A 24,106-nucleotide genomic window follows, 5' to 3' on the forward strand; every position below is an offset into this window, starting at 1 on the left:
GCTAAAACCTGCGTGCTTAGAAAAAGATAACACACTTTGGTCTTTTGCTGCCTCTTTAGTTTGCTAAGCCTTCCTCTGATTATTATGCAGTGTTCTCAGCCCAAATTTTGCTTTACAGCCTTGTAATTCATTAAATGGGGCTTGATCTAACATCTCCCAGCCACTTTTCTCATCTCTCCATTTCTTCAAGTCTTTCAGTTTAGGAAGGGATCTGCTATTTTGGACTGAACTTGAAAACATAGCTCACGGCTGTACTCTAATCCCCAACGTTGGAAGCTTGCTAGCATAGAGACTACTGACTAGTAAGCATAGTAATCAGCAGCTCTGATTGCTGGTGGGGGTAAAACCCAGCAACACTTCCTAGTGAAAAAAAAGGGCAGGAAGGAAGTAAAGAGAGACACCTACTTGACTGCATGGTTCTAGCTGATATTTCAGCTGTGGAAGCACCCAGGCCTTGAGGAGAGCGTGCCGCCAGACGGAAGTAGTACAAGCTGTTTGGTTTCAGCCCTTGCAGTCGGTAAGACGTCCCTGGCTCGATGGTAATCCGTTGCTGTAGATAAGTAATAAGAGAACGTGGTCATCTTCATGGGGGCAACACACAGAAGCAGCAGAGTATCAAGAACTCTACTAGGGAAACTGCATAATGAAAATATCAGCATCTCAAAGGCAAGTTTCTACAGTAAATAAGGCAACTGGAATGAGGGTAAGCCAGGGGCCTTTACGATGATGATACAGCTCTCCAAATGCATTGGATGAAGGGGAGATGGAGAAGCCATCACCGACAGGTGTGTTCTACCTTTACGGCAGGGGTGTTGCTGTAACTTAGCCCACAATAGAGACTGACAGCCCAGGAGGCCCAACATGTGTGGTACACCTGAAGAGAGGCCTAGCTAGCTCATGTGCCCTGAGTTTCTGTAATCTAAACGGGGGCAAAGAATATGTGGCCAAAAGTAACAACAGAAACTGATACGCAGTTTTCCAGAGATTGCTATAACAGATAACTAAAATTGCCAAGGTCTGATGGGATAAAAATCAGATGTCAGTTACTAAAGAAAGCTGGATCATTTATATGAAATCTAGGATACTTATTTTTAAATTTTTTTTATTGTTTGAAGCATTACAAATAGTAGTACATATGTCTCCTTTTTCCCCCCTTGAACTCCACCCAGCCTCTCTTACCCGCCCCCCCCTCGCATATGCCTTCACCTGCCCTCCCCCCCCCCCCCCCCCCCCCCCGCGCTGTGTCTTGTATCCATTGGTTATGTTTATATGCATGCATACAAGTCTTTCGGTTGATCTCTTACAGCGCCCCCCCCCACTTTTTTTTTTAATTTCTTTTCTTTGGGAATAGTAAGTCTGCAGCTAGAAAAAAATATCAGTTTTTCTGTAATTTTTAACATCATAAAGGACTTCTGCAATAATATTTCTTTAATCAAATATTATAATTTCTGCCCTGGCTGGTTTGGCTCTGTGGTTAGAGCGTGGACACAGATTCAATTGCTGGTCAAGGGCACATAGCTCAGTTGCAGGCTTTATCCCCAGCCTCAGCTGGGGCATGTGCAGGAGGCAACCAAAGACTCTCTCACATCGATATTTCTCTCTCTCTCTCTCTCTCTCTCTCTCTCTCTCTCTCTCTCTAATACTCTCTCACATCGATATTTCTCTCTCTCTCTCTCTCTCTCTCTCTCTCTCTCTCTCTCTGTTCTCCCCCACCTTTCTCCCCTAAACTTTCTCTAAAAAAATCAATGGAAAAATATCCATGGGCCAGGATTAAAATAAAGTTATAATTTCTATTCATGCTTGAAATTTGCCTGTGCATTTTAGCAAAAATGCACCTGTCTATGGGTAATCAATCACAGATTGAACATTAGCCTGTAGTAAACCTTAAAATACATACTAAAATGTAATCTAATATGGCATAAATAATCTTAGGCTTTTTATAAAATACCGCTTGCTGTTCACCCAAACAGAAATCATTCAAGAGAAATTCAAGTATAAAGCCAGAAAAAAACATCCCTAGGGTGTTCTGCCTTACAAATACAAAGGATTTTAAAATTGTAGATATACCAAACAACAAGGGAAAAAGTCTTCCCTCAATAAACAATTTTAAGTCAGAGTAGGTGTGCCAACATTCAAGCACCAAAGAATTAAAAAAAATGGCCACTGTCTTTGCTGTTTTTACACTATTTCTCAGTTGAGCAGTAGGTTACGATTTCAAATAATTTAATGCTGATTTGTATCTTGCTGAACCCAGATATCGTTATGAGTATTTTAAGTTATATCTGCATATAAATTACATAACTTTTCAAGTGATTAATTCATGTTGGCTTTGTTAGCTAAATCTAAAGGCATTGCATTTAGAACCTGGTCTGTGGAGATTCTGCTCAATTTAAACAGATGTCATAAAATAGAAGTTTACAGTAAAAAATAATTTATGATAGCATACAAATGGTGGCCAACAAGTGAACTGATAGTAGTTTACTTAGTAGGTGAGTATTTAAAAACGGTATTCCCTGTTAGATCTTAGGGGCCGTTTAGCTTTGTGAAGATCTTTTTAAGGTAAAGAATGTTAGGAGTTAAAATACAATGGCTCGTGTGGATTGAGTTTTCATATATAGTTTTACTAACAGTTTGTCTAAATGTTCCCTGTTGGAATTTATATTAGCAAAAGACGCATATCCATTACCTTAATAGATTCACTTTCTGGAAATGTTAGTTGTATCTTAATAACTGATTTCTACAGTGTATTCAAAGTGCAACCAAGATGCAGTGTAACCTAGTGATTAAGGAACATTTTGGTAACTGACTGCTTAGATTTAAAATTCTGTTTCTTCCACTCAGTAGCAGGAACCTTTGAGATAAGTATTTAACTTCTTTCTACACCTCCATTGTGTTGTTATGTGAAACAGATTCATATGAGAGACTGACCCATAGCACTGTGGTGAGGATTAAATAAGTTAATATATGTGAAACCCTTTGAACACTGCCTGTTAATATATTAATTATTTTGATTTTTGATTCTCAGTGACTATCAACAATATCCCGCTTTCTACAATCTACTGCTATTTTTTTTGCATAACATCCTCAAGCTTTATATATGCTCACTTTCATATCATAATTTTTGGCATACACATCAACAGTTGCTTTGGGGCATCTTTCTCTAAAAGCCGTTTGAACAAATTCACCTATTCAAAGCCGTGGAACTTACTTAGTTGTAAGTCTACGTAAGTGACTTAAGTACTTTAATGCCGAAGAGAAAAAAAGCAAGGCCCCAAGTCTCATGGGTTACATTATTTTATAACCTCACACTTCCGTAAATAACATGGAAACTTGAGTAGAAAACTGTTCCAATTGGGCAACAGCTGTTTTGTTTGGCCCCTCCAACCAGCAAGTCTCCAAATACCCTTTCTACTTTTTTGGTCAAGTGACTCTTTTGATGCAGAAATCTTTTCTACCAAGGACCTCTGTGGGTACCTGACCTGCTTACAGACGTGGGTAAGCACTCAAGGTGGAGCAGTGCCTCGGGCAGTGACTGATTACCGAGGCCAGCAGCCAGGTCCTACCTCCTCTCCAGGCTCCCCGTCTTTGTAGACCAGCTCATAGTTGGCGATGGTGTCCGAACGTGGAGGTGTCCAGGAGAGCAAAATACTCGTTTCAGACTCGGGTTCTGCTTTGAAATTGAGTGGTTGCCCTGGTACTAAAAACAGGAGGCAAAGGGTTGAGGTAACCATCAGCATCAATAGTCATTAGTTCTTTCATTAGTGCATTTGCTTAAACTCGTGGTCAGCAAACTGCGGCTCGCAAGCCACATGTGGCTCTTTGGCCCCTGGAGTGTGGCTCTTCCATAAAATACCACAGCCTGGATGAGCCTATTTTGAAGCAGTGGCATTAGAAGAAGTTTAAGTTTAAAAAATTTGGCTCTCAAAAGAAATTTCGATTGTTGTACTGTTGACATTTGGCTCTGTTGACTAATGAGTTTGCCGACCACTGGCTTAAACCTTCAAAAGGAGTCCACCTGTAACAGCTTAATGGAGTGCTAGGTCCCTTACAATGTCCAGGTAAACATGTATAGAAAGGTCATTTTCCTCCTTCAAGGAATAAGAACAATATTATGAACACTGTCCTTGTTCTTTATAATATTTATACCAGATGCAGAATATATTAGTCTCTGAATTCAATTTTACAAATAATACAATTACTTACTTCATAATATGGATGCACATAATCCAAGAGATGATTTATATATAAAGCCCTTGCAATAAATATTGCCTAAATCGTAACGAGTGCTAAATACATAAAAGTTATTGCTATTTTGCAAGTAAATGGACATTTATTCTCGAGCATTGCATTTACCTTTCAAAGCTATTTTCAATTAGGTTTATAAGATTCCACCTTCACTATATTAACAAACCTACAGGCAACCACAATCACTTGACTTTTTTTTTTTTTCTTATCAACCTACATTTTAAGAAAGACTTTTAAAAAAAAGAGAGATAAAAAGCTATCACTTACAAATAATTGCTTCTAATTCCTAAATGACTTCACACGCTAGACCTAATATAAACTTAATATTGTCCACAGTGAGAAGAAGCTAAATTACTACATAAATGTCAAAGTTTACAGAATACACTTATTATCAGAGAGTAATTTAATAGAGGTTTTCCAAGATTCTTTCTTAGTCATGTGACCCATGCAATAAACAATTTGAGAGAGCTATATGTATCAGATGTAAAAATGAATGAGACATCTATCCAGTTGAAAACACCTTACTCAAATGTTGTATTAGAGTAAGTTAACTAACCCCAATGTCTAAATTAACCCCTGATTCCCACCAGATCCTCTATCTGTTATGCACAAGGCTAAATGTACTTCCGGGCACCACTTGCACACCTAACCTCACATTGTTCTTGGCCAGTGTCTGCTCATGCTCTGATGGCCATTAACCTTTGTGATCAATTGTGGCATGTTTCAAAGTGTGACAGCTGGAGAGATGTCCATATTTCTACAAATTCACATGAAAATTCAGTGTGTATTTAATAAAAGTTAAGAACATATACTTCATACCAGAGGGGAAAAGAATATATGAAGCATTTTTTTTTTTTTGGCCAATAAGCATAAACATCCAAAAACATATAAAAATAATGTAATTTGCAAATTGGTGTATAAAATCAATTTCTTAAATAATACTCAAACCATTTTCATAAGAAAGAAGGTCTTTGGTAAAATAAAATGTATTTAATTTTCTTATCAACCTACATTTTAATCATCTGTCTCAGGTTTAAAAGCTGCCTTCTGTTTAAAAAGTGATTAAAGTCTAGGGGGATCTAGCAGAATGGTTTCTAGGATCTCTAATTATCATTTTATTCCACTGTATGCTCTGTGAACCTGTGAGTCTGTGTGTGTGTGGTGTTTATGAGTACATGTGCAAGCAAACACACACATTCATGTTTAGGCTGACGCTTAAGGCCACCAATAGTGCTTCATATTTCTAATTGCATTCATCATCTTCTCTTCCTTTTTGTGTCATAGGCCTTGAGACACTCATTAATTTAATGCCTCCAAGAATGTACTTTCTGAACAGGATAACAGCGTATCTTTTTCTTTCTTTTTTTTAAAGTATCTGCCCAGTGGGTGACCAAACACAATCATTCAAACTGAGAGGTGGAGACAAAAGAAGATAAAAGATCAAGAGAAAGAGAAGGAGAAACAGAGGGAAATAAAAAACAAATAGGCAAAGGGCAAAACAAATAGCAAATGTATTACTTCTAACGTAAATGCCAAAAGCACTGGAAGCAGCAACAATGAACACCAAGAACCATCAGACAGGTGGAAAAATTATGACTGGATTCTACCATTTAGGTAATGAGAGGGCTTCTCAGCCTAAATCTACAAAGACAGACACACACACCACACACATCTGTGTATAATCAGTTCCTTTTCTTTAGTTTTATCCCTTTTTTTTCTTCCTCTAAACTTCCACAAATCCTGGAAGAAAAGAAAGCCTGTAATAACTGATTTAAACCAAACCAAAAGGGAGTGTTGGCACAAATGTAAAACATAGACAGTATTAAAGGGCTGCTCTCAGGATCATAACTGCTTGTTACTTATTCGCCCCCTACCAAATTCTACTAATAAGTTAAGTGACATTGATTGAAAACATCTTGGAAATCTAATTAAGTTTTTCTTACTTAAACTGTTTATTTTCCTGCTTTTAATTTGTCTTGAACAAATTCCCAGTGGGCCTCCATGTTTTATCCTTGTTTAGTGACACAAATTTCCCCCGATTCTCTAATGCTGTTTGGTTCTATTAGGAGCCCACTCCTTCTAAATAATGAATCGAATACGCATGTCAAAGTCTCAGAGGGTGTGTACTGTCTCTTCTATTCCTAAGCAATGTAAGTAGTGGCCAGAGGACTTAATGGAAAGTCCCTTAACCTGATATTTAAGGGGAACTCCTCCTCAGCTCCCACCATCTCCTTCTTTGGAAAAATTTGGAAGGTGACTGAATTTAGTGGGTTTTAGACTTGTGGTAGAAACAATTGCCTAAAGGTGTCAGGTCAGGAGATGAAAGAGGGCAGGGAGCCCCTGCCCACCTGCAGGCACTGGCTAAGGCTCAGCCAGGGAATTGCTGCCTTTTGAAATATGGGCCCAGCCTTGCTGGAGCTTCTGACTTTTTTTCAACAGGTGTCAATAATAAACCTTGTAGGTAAAACCTTTCCATTTTTAACGACTGGGAAATAATGACATTCATTGAAATGGATTTTAAGATACTGTATGGGGCTCAATGTGCCTGCAGATGAAACCCAGCAAATGGATCTGCGCTTTACAAGACCTTTTTTATTATTAAATCTGGGTATACGCGCATGAAGGCCTTCAGGTGCCACGACTCAGACTTTCTTGGGGAACTGGGGGTCACCTGCAGGGATTGCTTCCAGGTTCTTTACTCAGAGCTGAAACCACCACCATGAAGCTGAGGCTTCAATGGGAAAGAGAAAAGCTGTGAAATGAATAGATTCGTTTCTATATTCCCCCAACGCATTTGTCCTAATGATGATAAGATAGGTACATAAAAAAACACATTAGGGGATTCCAAACTGTCACATTTAGTTTCTGTGCTTAGAAACGCAGGGAATGCTTCATCATCTGTCCATTGTAATTTTATACCAAATATTGTGGCTACAGAGGTTCTCATTAAGAAATGTTAATATTTGTGTTTTATGCCTTGTTACACACACATATATGTATCATTTTTATTGCTCTCGTAGTCTTTATACCTCAAACTTACTAGCATTCACTTCTTGTTTGCCGTATCTATTTAGTTTAAGAGCTTTTCTGTGTTGTAGCATTTACCTCACCAATTACCTGAACATGGGAAAATCAATCTGAATTTCAGAGTAACTCATGAGCAAATGAAACTTACATGCAATTATTCCATATTAAAAAGAGAAAAGTATTACTATTGGCCATAAACTAAATTTATAATTTAGATGTAAAAAGAGGAAACAAAAGTAGAAATACAAATTTTTCTTTAAAATTATATGTAAGAAATGTTTATGTTCTGTAAAGTGTTATCAATGTTATATTCTTCTTAATTTACTTAATATCCAAAAGGAAATATGAATGTGAGCTATCAATTACCTAAAATAATATTATAATCTCATTGATAAATGTAAAGTATTTGAGCAATAGTACTATTATACTTTATATAAATATGTAAAGTCAACTCAAAGACAGAGATGTAAATAAATAAGAAAAAAAATCTACATGTCATCTGAAATGCTGATAATGTTAGAAGAGATCAATAGTTGAGCAAAATGTAGGGCATATACCTAAGGAGAAAAAGATGATCATATGTGAAATGGCTAAACAACCATTTCATATAGCCATTTATAAATATGAAATATTACCAAAGAGACTAGAAAGCCCAGGATTACTAAAATATCTAGTACTTTAATAAGGTACATATTTCCAAATGTATGTACCTAACATATTGATAAATGATTTAAAACAACAACAACAATGAAAGCAAGTCAGACTTATAGTGATAGTAAAACAAAATTCAAAACAAGGAGTCCGATTGTAAGTGCCACAAATATGTTACTGACAAAATAAGCACTTAATACACAAGCACCTGCACAAATCTTACTCTCAATTGTCATTAAATATCAATAAAAAAAGTTAAACTTTATTACAGTTGTATTTACATCCAGAGCTCTTTAACTCATTGTTTAAACTATTTAGAGAAATCATTTAAATTGGGCTCATAATTTTGGCTATTGGAAGTCAGTATTTTTTTGGTTTGCTGACATAGACAGCCTGTTGACTTATTCTAATGATTTTTAAAGTTCTGGGAAGCTAAAGATCAATGTCTCTAAATGCCATATTTTTATATTATAACAATTTTACAATGCCCAGAATTTGTAGTAGAATTACCTTCTTAAAAGTATTTAAAATTGATAATACTCATTAGTAATTAGTTGTAAATGTATATGATTATTTTCCTTCCAAAGACCTATATTATTAAGATACACATATATAAATCAGTAGACTTTTCCCAAAATCTATTAAGTGTATAGAAGAATTAGAAGCCAAATATGTTCTCTAAAGTAAGTTCAGAAAAAAATGACTTACAGATCTAGAATGCCTCTAATTAGCATGAATATTAAACAACATTTATTTCAGTGCATTCAATTTAATATATAATTTATTATATTTCTTTATCAGAGTCGTATTTGCAGTTTTATAAAATGTATAGTTACCGAATGATTTAATTATGACTATCTATAAAATAAAACTATATCAGAAGTAGACATCCTTTTCAAATGTGCAACCTAATAGTGGAGATCTTTTTCTAGAACACAATAAGTACTTCCCTTGTAAATGGCCATTTTCAAGGTGAACTAGTTGAAAATGACTAAAATGTGCCCTGGCTGGTTTGGCTCAGTGGATAGAGCATCAGCCTGCAGACCAAAGGGTTACAGGTTTGATTTCTGATAAGGGCACATACCTGTGTTGCAGGCTTAATCCCCAGTGAGGGGTGTGCATGGGGCAGCCAATCAGTGATTCTCTCTCATTACTGATGTTTCTATCTCTCTCTCCCTTTCCCTTCTTCTCTGAAATTAAAAATGTATTTAAAAAATAAAATGACTAGAATGCCAGAAATTAAGGGTATGGAAAATTTAGAACATCAACTCATATGTCATGAAAATAATTATTTTAACAAAAATCTTTTCACATTTAAAACTAAAGATTACTGAATATTTTCAACTACGTATACTATAATATTTGTAATTAAGAGGAAATACTGACTATAAAATAGATCATTTTGTTTTTCTATATTATCAGAAATATACTAAGTTTTATATTTATATCAATCCTCTATTGATATTAATATGGATGACAGTAAACTTAAATAAGAAAAAAAATGGTAATTCCCCTCTTAATCTCACTTTGTTACTAAATACTGTTCCTCAAGAATCTGATTTTAAACAAAAATAAGAAATAGTAGTGTCAGGGAATTAAAGTTACCAAAATGAAATGAATACATTTCAGATATAGAACACATTTATATCTGTAAATAGGAAATTAAAATACCCTTGAGAAACTCATGCACATTGTCAATCAGTAAATTTTCACAGAAAGATAAAATAGCAGTGAAAATAATCAAGTTTTTAATTTTATATAGCCTCCTTAAAATATCTCATAATGGTTTATGTTTTTGCCTAACAATGATCCTAAGAATTAGCTAGTCAGCAACAAGAAAAGGAATAGCTCAGCACTCATTATATCAGGGTCCAACATCATTGTAGTTGGCAGTTATCCACTAACATCAAATGGCCTTTGTTAATTAAGCCAAGAGAACAGATAAAATTCTTGTGCTATTTTGGAAGGTTTTCTTAGCCTATTGATCGTGTCAGGCACAAGTCATTATGTCATTATACATCTTCTCAATCAATAGGTATTAAAAGCACAACTATTATGAAAGGTTCTTGGAAATACCTTAATGTATAAAATGGCTAAAGGAAATTGGAAACAACTATTCTAATACATTTGTGATTCATTCATCTAGATTTTTCTAAGTTCAGAGTCCCTGGATCACATTAATGCAACTGCCCCTGTCATTATACTGCCTTCACTGAGCTATGATGTATGTTATATTATGTTCTGCTGGTAATACAGAACATTTTTAAAAAAGATCTATTTATTAGTTCTATATCTTTCAATAAATTGTGACAGAGACATTACTGTCTGTTATCTGGTGCTCTTGACTATAAGCATTCCCCTGACTCCCAAGGATTCATATATTTTGTCTGAATTTATTTCCAGAAATTATTCGGTTTCTTAGATAGCTAAACCATCCTGCCATAAGAAAAGAAAGTTGTGAAATATTATAGGTTTCTATGTTTAAATCTGTGGTTAGAAAAGTTAGAAAACAATTAGTGATCGAGTATAATAATCTTCTATAAAAAAAGGTATTCTTTCTACTTCTTTCAGGTAAACTTATTTTTTTACATCTAAATGGCTTAACACATTTTTGTACTGGGATAATCTAATAGCCACCTCATGTACTGCAGGAGTAAATTATACATAATCCTTAAATAAAGATGAGTAAATGACACCCTGCATTTCCTGCTGCAATTCATTTATTGAACTCCTTGTGGACAAAAAAACTTAAGAGGCACTAAAACTATTATATTAGCAAATTATTAATTGGACAGATAATGGTGCTTAGAAGTATCTACAGTGCCCCAATTTAAATTCTGCTTAGCCATTTACTAACCTTATGACCCAATGCTAGTTACTGAATCTTTTTATCTTCTTTGATCCCAAATTTACTATTGGCAAGTGGGATAATTCCACATTTGCCTAATTGGGTAGTAAGAATTAACACAAGCAGAGTGTCTGTATATTTTAGCTGTTATAAAGATGGTGATGATAATTATATATTACTTATTAAGTTAAAAATGTTTCTGTCTAATCTACAGCTCTGTTAGGGGTTTAAATGTGTCCCACAAAAATTTACTTTGAATTCCTAACCCCCAGAACCTCAGAATGTTGCTTTATTTGGAAACAGGGTTGTGGTAGAGTTGGTTATAATCAAGTTTGATCGTAATCCATTATGACTGGTATCCTCATAAAGAGAGAAAATCTGGATACAAGAGACATGCACATAGAAAGAAGGGCATGTGACAACGAAGGCGTAGATCAGGATGATGTTTCTACAGGCCACGGAATGGCCAAGATTGCCAGCAAACCAACTAAAGCGAGGAAAAGTGCTGTAACCTCCCTCCTAGCTCTCAGAGGGAGCCAGTTCTGCTGACACCTTGATGTTGGACTTTTAGCCACTAGACCTGAGAGGCACTAACTTCCTGTTGTTTAGGCCACCAGCATGTGGTATTTTGTTACAGCAGCCCAAGAAAATGGATAAAATCTCTAATCTCTATAAGGTGATTATTACTTTAGACAAGAAAACTAAGGTTCAGAGAGAGATTAAGTAACTCATCCAAGGTCACAGAACTAAAAATCATAGACTGGGATTCAAACCCTGATTATGTCACTACAAAACCAGAAATTTTTCAAATAAAAGCTGAAAAAATCAGAAAAACTAAAAGTGGATTATAGGGATATATTCTTCTCATATACCTTCTTATATCTTTTAATGCTCAAGGAGCTGCTAAACAGTATAATAATTTAATTAAAATTGTCTTGTTACAGTTGACCTCTTTCAGTCAAGGAAAAGAACAAGATTCATAGATTTCTCCATTTTCCAATGAGAAACATTATGAAAAATTTGAATGTATGAAAAAATCTATAGTATTTTTCTGCATAATATAGCAAATAGATACAAAAGAAATGCAAAGGCCAAGTAGGAAAAAAAACATAGATGGTCTTTAGTGTGATTGTGGTAAAAGATATTCAAATAGTTATCTTCCATAACATTCGAGAAAATAATAAATCCATGAACAAGCCAGAAAGAACCGAGTGATGATATGAAAATACAAAAAAGCCTGCTAGGCTGAAATGTGTTCTGAGATTTATAGTAGCCAGGACAAATGGTAAATAGAGCAGTCATGTGATTCACAAAACCCACAGGGGTCTTCAAACTACAGCCCGCAGGCCACATGCAGCCCCCAGGGGAGTCTGATCCTGCCTGCCAGGTTTTTTGGGCAGTGAGCGCAGCCAAGGTGTTACAGTAGGAATTAGTAGTTCATATAGTCCGGCTCTCCAGCTCTCTGAGGGACCGTGATCTGGCCCCCACTTTAAAAAGTTTGAGGACCACTGACCCACAACATGAAAATGAGTCAGTGACCAAACAGGTTTTTCGAGTTCTGATACCTGAGAACATTCACTAATTCATTCCCAAATTGCCAATAAGTTCCATACCTCTCACAGATACTAACTGCAATGATACTGTTCTTATGTAGATTATCAGAACAAACCAGTGGGATGCTGCCCAAACACTCCTATGTTAATGCACGTTTTAAAGGGAGGAGTCAGGGTGAAAAGGAGTCAATGAATAGCTATCAGATGCCCAAGAATAAACTTTAGAAGAGAGCTGCTATGTTATTTTCCCAACCCATCAAAACTGATCATTCAAGTCAAAGACCAGAGAGTTTAAGATCCTCTTATGAAAGTCAAACTATGGCAGAGCCAACTTTTTCTTCATAAAACAGTTTGGCATCTGCTGTAATGCCCAGTACAATGGATGAAGCAGGCCCTAAAGTTGATCTTAGATCTTGGTAACTCTCTTCCTTCAACCGAGGCCACACAAAGAAAAGTCCATTAGGACAGTGGTTGGCAAGCAGATCCAAATATCAACAGTACAACAATTGACATTTCTTTTGAGAGCCAAATTTTTTAAACTTTAACTATATAGGTAGGTACATTGTTATTAACTTAATTAGGGTACTCCTAAGCTGGCCTTTGCTAAAAACTCAAGGGGCCAAAGAGCTGCATGTGGCTCTTGAGCCGCTGTTTGCCGACCACTGCATTGGGAGAGGATTTATTATTAAGCAAGCAGCTCCTGGCAATTTTAAGCCGTTTAAATATCCCCCACCCAACACCCCCCTCTCCCCCCGCCCCCCCCCTCCACAAATGGTTTTACTTTCCACTTTATGTTGAGCCATCCAATCTTTCAAAAACTAAATAATTTTTGGGACTATTCTCTCAGATGATAAAAAAGGATTGTTTGTTTCTTCTAAAGATGCTGTATGGAGGACACATTCATCCATTTCATGCAGAAAAGCCTCCAGGTTACTGGGTTACAAATTAAAAGCACAGGGTGCCACATGCATCCTGCTACCGTCTCAAAAATTAACGTGTACACTCTCTTTGCTGTTTTTGCCCTTCTTCCCACCCACCTGTTTCATCAATTCCCTGCTCCCGCCCTGCACCCCCTCCAGAGGAGAGACTCACCTCCTGTCTGAGTGATGACTTGTATGTCACTTGAAAGAGGGCCATCCCCAATTGAGGTAAAAGCCAGGACTTTGACAGAGTAGGTTTTCTGGGGCACCAAGTTGCCAATCGTGGTGATCTGGCTGTCGGCGACATTGTGCTTCATCCAGTTGTTGACGTGCTGCGTGGGGTCCATGGTGTAATACACTCGGTACCCCTGGATCTGGCCGTTGGGCTCCTCGGGCTCCTTCCACTGCACCAGGATGGTGGTGGAGCTCAGCATCCGCGCCTGCACATCCCGCGGGGCGCTGGACGGCGCCTGCTCCGAGGTCTGTGTCAGCACGGGCTCGCTGGGAGGCCCCCGCCCTATGTTATTGACAGCAACCACCCTGAATTCGTAATCCGAGTAGGGACTGAGCCCGGCCACGCTGTAGCGTGTGGTCGCCACTCCGTCGATCTCTTTGTAAGGTTCCTCGGAACTTTTAGGCTTATGCTGGATGATGTAGTAAGAGACGGGCTCGGGGTTCCCAGAGTCCCACGTCAGGGTGATGCTCGTGGCTGTGCTCTCGGTCACTACAGGGGTTCCTGGAGGTTTGGGTAAGGCTTGCGGGGAGGAAGGAAAGGACAGTCACTACCCATCATCTCTGCGAAGTGATACAAATCCATAAAATTTACCATTGAAACGACAGGAGTGTGTATTTACTAAGGATTAGATGAAATTACAGCAAAGAACAGTGTTCGAAATGGTCAGGAAAGTACAGTAAGGCATGCATAGGTAGCAGACCCCATTCTAGTAAGGAGGGCATTATAGTGTTGTACTTGTGGGCTTGTATCCAGATCCACCACTTATTAGCTATGTGATCCTGAATGTGTTGCTTAACCTCTCTCTGCTTTAGTTTCCTCATGTGAAAAATGAGAAAATGTGTATTATTGGAATTGTACACTTGGGTAACTCTATTTCATGGGCTTGCTCTGATGATTAATGAGCTAATCCAGTGATGCTCTGAGCACGTATCTGGCACCCTCAAAAAACATTATTTGCGATTATTACTATTATTATAAGCTTGGCCAATTAGCCTGTTGCTTTACAATATAAATGATAAGCTAAATAGCAACGCATCTGGAAAATAATATATTGAATATAATTTGAAATATACTGAGATGGTATCAAATTGCTATGGAAGAATAATATCCATACTATTTTCCAGTTGTAATGCATAGGTAACATCGCTATAATTTTCTCATAAATAATCTAACCAAGATAGTAAAGTAAGAAAGAAGAGTAATTTTGAATTAATTTCAAATTCATGTTTTCACTTAATATTCAAAAAGGCTGAAAAACTGAATTAAAGCATGTTCACAAATCACTTTTCAAAGTATTACTGTAGAAAAGGTGAAGGAATTAAGCAAAAAAAAGAGAGAAAAACTCCTAGACAGAGAATAGTATGGTGACAGAGGGGAGGGAAAGGAGGGTGGAGGGATGTAAGAGAGGGTGAAAGAGGGATAAATGGTGATGGAAGGAGACTTGACTTGAGGTGTGAACACAATACAATATACAGATGATAAATTATAGAATTGTACACATGAAGCTTACATATCTTATTAACCAGTGTAACTCCAATAACTTGAATAAAAATAAAGTATTGTAATAGTATGCATTCTATACTTAACCATCAATAACACTTGAGATTATAGCTATATACTAATATTTTCAATTAAACCTATCTTCTAGAGACCCATCTCCTTTTCCTTTTAAAAGAAGAACACAACTCAAAATGCTACATTGGTGACCTCATACTTAAGTGTCTTACCCTGGATAATTATTCCCAAATATAGAGTTATTAGGGTATAAGGCACCACAGACTTTTGAAGAAAGCTCAGAAGATAAAACTCATGTAAATCTGCCCATTAGTACCCCTTTTTCTTTGACATAAAGGCAAAAAGTACAGTACTCCCTTGAATGACAGCTTTTTAAGAGTAGCAAACTACTTGTAGGAAATGTATTTCTTAAGACATATATTTTATAAATGTGCTTGGTTGGAGATATGGTACCAATTATAATACTCATTTTGCATTTCTTCAAATCAAACTTCCTAGAAAGAGGAGATAATTTGTGTTCATTTTGCTCCAGATATTTTGCAGAAACCTCAATTCTTCCTCAGTCTGACTCGTTTTGCAAAAGTGTTCTAGAAGTCTATAGTCTTTGGGAAAAAACAATACCCTCACACAGTCACTTTTTTATTTCTTTGATTAAAAAATATCTGAGGAATATAGTACTTAGGTTATATAGTTCACTTATTTCAAGGAAAGAATATTTCTTGAGCAATACAAGGTGAGCTCTAAAACTGAAAGAGAATATAAATGCACTTGGATTTTGACTTTTAATGATAGAACCATTAAAAATTTTAAAGCGTCTATATTTAACATGTTCACTGTAACTTTCTTTCTTCTCTGTATGTCTTCAGGGTTTTTGACATGTGTTAAAAGCTATCTGGATATTTCTGTCATGTGACTCTTCTCACAGTTCTAAATAAATGTAAAACTTAATGCTTCAGTCCTTCCATAATAGTTGATCATGTCTAGCTTTCCTCATTCTGCCTGGTTAGTTCTGAGGCCCAGTCTGTTGTTAAATATTTTGATGATTACTGCTTCTTAGAATGCCAGTACTTTTAAGAGAGAAACTGCCTACATAGATATGTGTATCTTATGTGATCCCAAAGATAGAATTATACTATGACATCTAAAACACTGAACAATGAATCGGTTCATTTTAGAATTCTAAATGACAGACTTTACAGAGGCATTAGGCGGCTGACCCCCAAAGCATGCATCGCTGAGCATACCTTTGACAGTGATCTGTGCTATTGCTTCAATGACACCCAGTGTTGACATCGCCACACAGGTGTAATTTGCTGACTGTCTTACATCATTCAATTCCAGGACATTTCTTCCTATTGGCATGTCATCTTCCGGTGTCAGGTCTTCTGCGCCCAACATCCACTTCACGTAAGGCATTGGTGACCCCACGGCCACACAGGTGATGTTAACACTGCCACCTGGCATGATTTCATGATTAGTGGGTGGGATAGAGAATCTTGGTGGGACACGACGAACTGGAACAAAACACAAGGGGAGATGATAAACTACACAAGGCGAGGAAAATAATGGCTCCTTACACACACGACATGCACTGTACAGACACACTTCTACAACTGGAATGTACCGTGGGTTGTCCAAAAACAAAACAAAGGAAAACAGACCATACAAGTATGGTATGTGAACACACACGCAAAGAACTCATTTAGTTAAGTCACTGATATCTTAGACACACACTCATACAAATGTAGACTCAGATCTACAAGGGCCCCACCCACAAAGAGACTCTCTACAAACTAACGATAGACAAACATCATGCACGAGATAAACACAACAACATATACATGCATGCTGATCACAGCGATCCTAGGCATGCATGTATATGCGAAAGCGAGGGCTGGAAGGTCCCCCAGCAGGTGTAAGTTGGGTATCAAACCAACTTCCGTGCTGGGTGCTCTTCCAGTTGCTGTCGCACTCCCTCCCTGGAAAGCATCCTCCAGAGTGCAGGGAAAGGACAGCGCATTCGCTTTCAGACTCAGAGGACATGCGGCCTCAGGACCTCACACTCACACTGGAACACACAGAGATACACAGACATATTTACAGTCAACGACAGAAGAAACAAAGCCAACGCCCGCAAAGAGACCGAACTGGGTCATCATGCCAGGCATGCACACGTGACACCGCTAGGCCCGTGCGCAGGACAAGGGGACACATGTCTGGAATCCGAGATGACGACGCCATCAGGGGAAATGGCAGGGTGATAGAGCTACACACGAAGGGAGGATATCAGGTACAGTGACGGAGACAGGGACGCAGGGGAATGACAGGGTTGTGAGTAGGAGGATATTAGACTAAGCTGGGTTGTCAAAGGTAAGGACTGCACATTTAGAAAGGGAGCCGGGCGCTTCACACTTAGGACTCCGTTCAGTTCATATCTAAGGTAAAACACACAGACGATGACACAGAAATGTAGCGAGAGGCTTTTTACAACTATATTCAAAGTGAGAGACACGGCATCTAAAACGTACAGTGGGACATGACACGAAGAAAGAAGGTCATATTGTAACACCACGACACAGTGAAAATGACCAAGCAATTACAGTTCAGTGTTCCTGCTTCGGACAATCTGCATAAGTTAGGTGCCAAGTTTAAGTACACGATACAGGGGGAGGGTAAGGAGACACGGGTTTCGTCTTGGGCTTTTACTGGCAAGACCTTACACCATGAGTAGTTTAGATAAAGAGGAAGTCATTAGGAGCATAGCTTAAAAAATTTAAATTTTTTAAAATCCTAAGTCAGTTAATAAACAAACAATCTCATAAACCCCAGGAAGATAGTGAGTTCGTAATTCTGTCTGTCAACTTTTTGGCTGCACTTCAGGTTGAGAGAAACCTCCACTGGTGAGGGAGGGCTGGCTGCGATGGCCTCAGGAGTGAGTGACAGGCAGAGGAGAAGTAGAGAGAGAGCTGGGCATGCCTCCTGCAGCCAGTCCACAGGTTGCACAGAGCAAGCAGGAGCCAGTGGAGACTCGGAGGTGTCAGAGAACATATCAAAGAGAAATGCAGGAGAGTTTAGTCCTCATGCTTGGGATCAGGGGAGCAACTACAAGGAGTTATTCTATGGGCAGCAGGCACCCTGGTGAGACAGAAATTAAAGGTGGGGCGGGGGTTGTTGGTGGCGGGAAGAGTGGAACAGGAAGGAAAGCAGGAACACTGACCAAGTTCACTGAACCCGAGAGAGTGAAGTGGCCCCAGTTACCATGCACCCAGGTACATTCTCTCCCGTCATGCACCACAGTTAGGTTCCCACCAGCGAGCACCGGAAGCCATAGCCAGGGCATTCTCTGCTAAAACATACCATCCACCAAAGGAAGACCACAATGCAGCTACATTCATTTCATTTGTATTCTTTGTTATTGGTTTAATGAATAGTTTTGTAAGGTGGGTAAAAAAGTAAAAAACACACCCACCTTCTCGCAGCTCTGAGGGATGTAGGGGGTTGGATGCAGAACACAATGAAATGAGGAAAGGAGAAAAACAAGGGAAACACAGAGAGAGTAAAAAGGCCATATCAAGGCTTTCAACTGCTACTTGAACATTTTTATTGCTCTAGGTCACCCTTCCTCCCTCAGCTGGAAATGTTAGCAATGCCTCACCGACTAACACAGTATTGGAAACGATAGCTAGCGTGATTTTGAAATTTTCCCACTGGAGAAGGTACGCATGCCTCATGCAGCCAAGGAGGTCGCCACTGTGAGGAAAAGGACCAAGGGGCTTTCAAAGAACTTGGGGAAGAAGCGGTTTTCTTCATAGTCTCCCACCCCAGAATCCAGAGAAACATGGGGGAGAAAAACACCCCCAGGGAAACGAAGTTACCTCAGACAAAAATTTCAAAATCAAGCTAGATATTTTTTTCCTAAGGGAACCCACCCCACTGTACCCTGAAGCCCTCTCAGTCCTCTACCTACTTCTACTTCCCTCCCCCCGTCCCACGCCTTCTGTGGTTATTCATAGACATATAGACCTGGAATCAGAGCATTTCTATTGGACAAAAAAAACTATATGAATCGGCTTTAAAAACTCCAGGGAAGAAGAAATAATTCTTTCTAGTTGAAATGGAAAGCATGGCCATTCATAAGCTCAAAATTCAATCATTTCTATTATAAGAACATATGAAAGTATCCTCACTCAAAAATATAATCACTGTTCCATGCCAATCAAAAAAATCCAACTTTAGAGAAAATCAGTAATTTAAAAAATATGTGTCTGGATATACATATATATGTACATATATATGCATAGACATATGCACATACATAATGACATGTTTATAAATAAGAAAGCATAAAAGAAGGGAGAAAATGCAATGTGCTGTATGCATGTAGCATTTCATTTTTTAAGTTAGAAGCTTTATTCTTACAGCTCCAAGCAGAGGTCCCGAAGACATAAATACCTTTCTGCTTGGAGCTGCACAGAGAATTGATTAGTAGCACACCAAGCAATTATTTCAGGGCTTTCAAAGGAAACAAGAGAAACAGCAACAGAAGAAAGAAAAAAAAAACAAAAAAGGAAAAGAAGAAGAAAAACCTCAAATAAATGCAAAGCACAGGTTCAAACAATGCGCAAAACCCCCCCAAAACAACCCAGAAACCAAGATGTAAAAATGCAAAGATACTTACAAACTTCAAGCCTCGGGATAGATTTTATTCAAAAGTGGTTAATTTTTTTTTAAACAACATATTTAAGCTTAGTAACTCTCTAGTCCCTCAAAAGGCTTCAGCTAAGTGTAACGACTGGCAAATGGGCTTGCTGAATGCCCACAGCACCCACACGGATGGCATGGGTGTCCCCCGCTGCCCCCGGGCCTGAGTGAAGAAAGGACGCCAGGGTGACATCTCTCCTACCTCTGACATAGAGATTGGCAGGGGCAGAGTAGCGCGTGCCCGCGCTGTTGGTAGCAACACACTCGTATTTCCCTTGGTCAGATTCTTCGCTCTGCTCGATCTGGAGGGCGCCTGGAAGGATATAAAATATATTGCCAGAGAGCGGTCAGAGGAGGCCTGGTCAAGTCCAGAAACACTAAGCCTCTTAACAATATGCAAAGCCCTGCAAAGCGAAGGTCCGCTCAGCGTCGATTCAATCTCTCGCTAAGGTGCACAGACAGAAAATGATGCGATGAGAAAAACATAGAGAGATTATTTTTTTTTTTAAACATCATCAATGCTAGCATAAGAAAACAATATATATCTTTTTCCCAAGCAAGAACTCTAAGTCATAATTAACACTCTTATCTCTTAGACTAATCAAATGAAGATGGGTGAGACTGCTTCAAGGAAGTATGGCTTTTAAATCAAACAAAAGATTAATTTTTTGTTGTTTTTTTTTGGTTTTGTTTTGTTTCATTTTTGTTATCAAAAGTGGCGCAAAAGATCGGCACAAAAAACAAAAAAAACCAGGCCAGGTTTTTCAAGAAAGTCTTCTGCTGAAGAAAGCCAAAAATACGCAGCGAGCACAAAAAGGCTGCACAAAGCAAAAAAAATAAAAAAATAAAATTAGTCAATTATATATCAGGAAAATATCACGTTAAGAAACAAGACTCCCTTAAGACATGCAGATTTTTTTTTAAGAAAAGAAAGACATTTTGCCACGACTTACAATCATAGATTACATTTGCTGAAAAACAAAGAGTAGTTGCATTAGAAGGTTTTTTTTGTTTTGTTTTAAAAAGTTCAAAAGCACGGCCTAGGCCAGCAAGGAAGAGCCAGCCAACCACTGCTGGAGGACCTCGGGACGGATCCCCTAAGACACCCCTCAAAATCCACCAGCGGGATTAGCAGTGTGGTGTCACAAGACCCCAAGAAAAATCCAAAACAAGAATTAGAAAAGAAACGCACACTGAGTCAAAGTAGGAAAAACCAGCAACACAACATACCACCAAGAATACTGAGCACCTTTGGTTTCCATAGCCTGAAGGACAGAAGATCCAAAAATCCAGAGGCGAGTGATCCAAGAAAAAAAGAAGTGTGGGGAAAAAAGCATCGCTGTCAGGTTGTAGGTGAGTGGGATCGGGCGGAAAGGGGAGTCATTCTTTGACTTTTAAGACAGTTAAAGAGAAAAAAAGAACCGAAGAACAAAAGCAAAAACCTTCTGAAAGATAAAGACAAAAAGCAGACGTCCCGGGCTGTCTTCTGCATGTCTGCCACTGTTCTCCAGACCACCGCGGCTTTGGTCCAGAACAAGAACAGCTAAGGAAGAAAAAAATGATCTTTTTTTTTTTTTCTCCGGTTGGACAAAAAAAAAAAAAAAAAAAAAAAAAAAAAAAAAGGAAAAAGAAGAAAAAGAAGAACAAAAAAAGGAAAAAGGAAGAAGAAAAGGAAAAAAAGAGGGACAGATGGTACGCTGTGACTGGTCTGTGGTCTAAAGACCCGGATATGCTTTCTTTGAAGCATATCACAACTGAAATCATTATTCTCATAAAGAAAGAAATGAACAAAACAAAGGGAAAAAGAAAAAGGAAAGGAAAATTCACAATATGAGAGTCACCGATCATAACCAAACGGTACAAAGGAAAAAATAAATAAATCATTAATAAAGTTGATGGACGTTATTGAAATGATTCTGAAAACAGGACAAAGATGACAGTGATGAGGACAGGAAGAATGAGTAAGATCATTCTGTGAACGTTAGTTCAGCACTCTTACCTCTTATTGGTGTACCACCTGGGTGGATAATATGAATGCAAATAAGATTAGAAAGAAGAAGCATTAGTACGAGAAGGAGGAGGCTAGGGCTGGGGAGAAGAATTAAATTAGGTTTACAGAATTATATAAGGTCTTAAAAGAAACTTGAATTACTCTACTGGCAAAACAGGAATATATGAGATAGTATTATTAGATCATAAAAGCAAGTTGCATTATACCACAGAGGGCCAAGACCACAATGGGCAGCACTGCCTTTCTCAGAGAAGCAACTGAGTACTTAGGTCTGGGGTCGTATAGGGTTAGAATTGACCTTAAATGCCTCATATTCTTAGCAAAAAAATAAATCAATAAATGGACTCAGTAATATTTTCAAAGACAATTTAGAAAATACTGGCTAATCTATTTAAGTATATATATAGATACACACATATATATATACTGTCATAGGAAATACTACAGACTAACTAGAAACAAACACTTGATTGGATATCTTACTCTACTTACTATGCTACATTTGTGTGATAGTATAACGTGTGTACTATTTTATTTTTCTATAGTACATAGTGTTCTTAGGAAAACAGTGCTATGGATGTGTATGTGTGTGTGCGCACGCCACTAGGGAGATCTGGTGTCTACACTGACAGTTAGTAAAATGCATGCCATGCATTTTATTAATAATAATAATAATCATAGTCTGAATATGGAAATTAGTGGGAGTGAAGTGCGCTTCAGAACTAAGCACTTACCAATAGATTCTGGAGATTTAAATACGGAGAGAAGAAAGACAGCATAAAAATATTATTATATTCCTTATAATGTGGTACAAATTTTTCAGAGTTAAAGCTTTATACACTAAATCATCTATGTTACATGTGAATCATTAATTCTTTATTTACAATAACAGAATGCTAATCTACACAATTCCGCTGACAACAAGCAAAAAGAGGCAATTAACAAGACGCTTTAACATCACAGGACAGGTCAAAAGCTGAGAATTCTGGGAAGACAGGCAGTCAAACAACTTCGAATTCTATTACCAATATTACTACCAACGTCAAAGTAAACAGCTTATTAGTAAATGTCCCTATGAAATTACCTAGGGACAGGCTCTACATTTTAAGAAGTTTAGAATTATATCTATTTTTAATCTAAAGAGAACAAAGGAATAAACTTGAGATGGGGTGGGAGAAAAGGGCAGTGGGGAAAAAAGAGAGAGAGAAAGCAGCGAAAGCTGGAGTCTACACCCAAAGCAGACTTCTGTAGATCCAGTCACTGGAGGGCTCAAAAATGTTCAGTGTGGACGCACACTACTGTGGCTAAGTTACATATGCTTACTCATAAAAATATAATAATGATAACAATTAAAAAAATCCCCTTTTCATTGGCACTTTGTTAAAATGTTTAAAAAAGAATGCATCTGGTTATTCATGATATAACATTTCTGTGTCTTATGTACTAGTGAAAAGAAAGATGTGACCAAACTTACTAAGCTTTGATATTCGGATGAGTTCAAATGTAGGAACGACAGAGAAAAACACAGCAGTTTAGTAAAATTGAGTAATTTTAAGTGTTTCATATGAACATTTTGGTTTTTAATGGATATAACCATTGGAACTCCTTGCAAGTTCTGAATGAAGTCCAATGTTGAAATAAATTTGTTTCAAAAGAAAACAGAGAAAGAAGAAAGAAAGAGAAAATGGATCCATCAAATACTGCTAAATAGCAGTAAATTAAAAAAAAATTATCAAAAATACAGTCACAGCAGTGAGCAATGTGGATTAAACAGAAGCTGCAAAACACACAGAGAGGAGGAGAAAGACAGACTCTGAAACGTGCTATGACATCACAGACATGGACAACACGTTAAATAACAGAGAAAGAGAAGAGGGAGAAAAATCAATACCTAAAAAGTAAAAAAGAAATAAAATTAAATTAAAAATAAAGGAGAGAGAAAGCTGAGAGGAAAAAATCTTTAGGAGTTAGTGGAAACAGTTAACAAGACCATACCTGATCGTAGCTGCTTAATACGGCCGTTGTTGTTGCTTGTGTCCACAGGTAGGAAATCTTTGAACCATGTGATTTCTGGGTCCGGAGTCCCACTGGCTGCACAAAGCATGGTGGCCGTGCGTGTACGCTCAACCACCTTCAACTGTGGGCCCATGTCAATGGTAGGAAAGCCCCTAGGAATCTGATCCTCTGCAAAACAAAAGATGATCCTTCATTAGATTCATAAGTCAGATGCCCAAGATCAAAGAGATATAGCCCATTCACCTCCCCCCCTTACCGCATTCAGCATTTGTTGAGAAGCTAACATACACCAGGCAACATGGCAGTTAGGAGATTAGGATACAGTCACAATGTTGAGCCTGGCCAGAAGAGTACACAGTCTAAGTTAAGAGGCAGCCGCCTAGC

At 37.9% G+C, this 24,106-nt stretch overlaps 1 protein-coding gene across 21 annotated transcripts in view; it reads right to left on the reverse strand.

The window, feature by feature from the left end:
- The window catches only part of PTPRD (protein tyrosine phosphatase receptor type D), a 1,977,099-nt gene that overhangs the window by 168,567 nt on the left and 1,784,426 nt on the right, over positions 1 to 24,106 (reverse strand). For 14 of the 21 annotated variants that reach the window (XM_084898455.1, XM_084898449.1, XM_084898445.1 and 11 more), the window contains 7 exons: positions 23,702 to 23,890; positions 21,695 to 21,712; positions 19,898 to 20,008; positions 16,239 to 16,508; positions 13,417 to 13,998; positions 3,564 to 3,697; positions 406 to 550 (listed from right to left, as the gene is read on the reverse strand). In XM_084898455.1, coding sequence (XP_084754581.1) covers positions 406 to 550; positions 3,564 to 3,697; positions 13,417 to 13,998; positions 16,239 to 16,508; positions 19,898 to 20,008; positions 21,695 to 21,712; positions 23,702 to 23,890 — 1,449 coding nt within the window. The remainder of the gene's footprint in view (positions 1 to 405; positions 551 to 3,563; positions 3,698 to 13,416; positions 13,999 to 16,238; positions 16,509 to 19,897; positions 20,009 to 21,694; positions 21,713 to 23,701; positions 23,891 to 24,106) is intronic. The other 7 variants (XM_084898451.1, XM_084898446.1, XM_084898450.1 and 4 more) reach the window with 1 other exon arrangement.

This window comes from Pipistrellus hanaki (assembly GCF_964339955.1).
Source record: "Pipistrellus hanaki genome assembly, chromosome: 11".
NCBI lineage: Eukaryota > Metazoa > Chordata > Mammalia > Chiroptera > Vespertilionidae > Pipistrellus > Pipistrellus hanaki.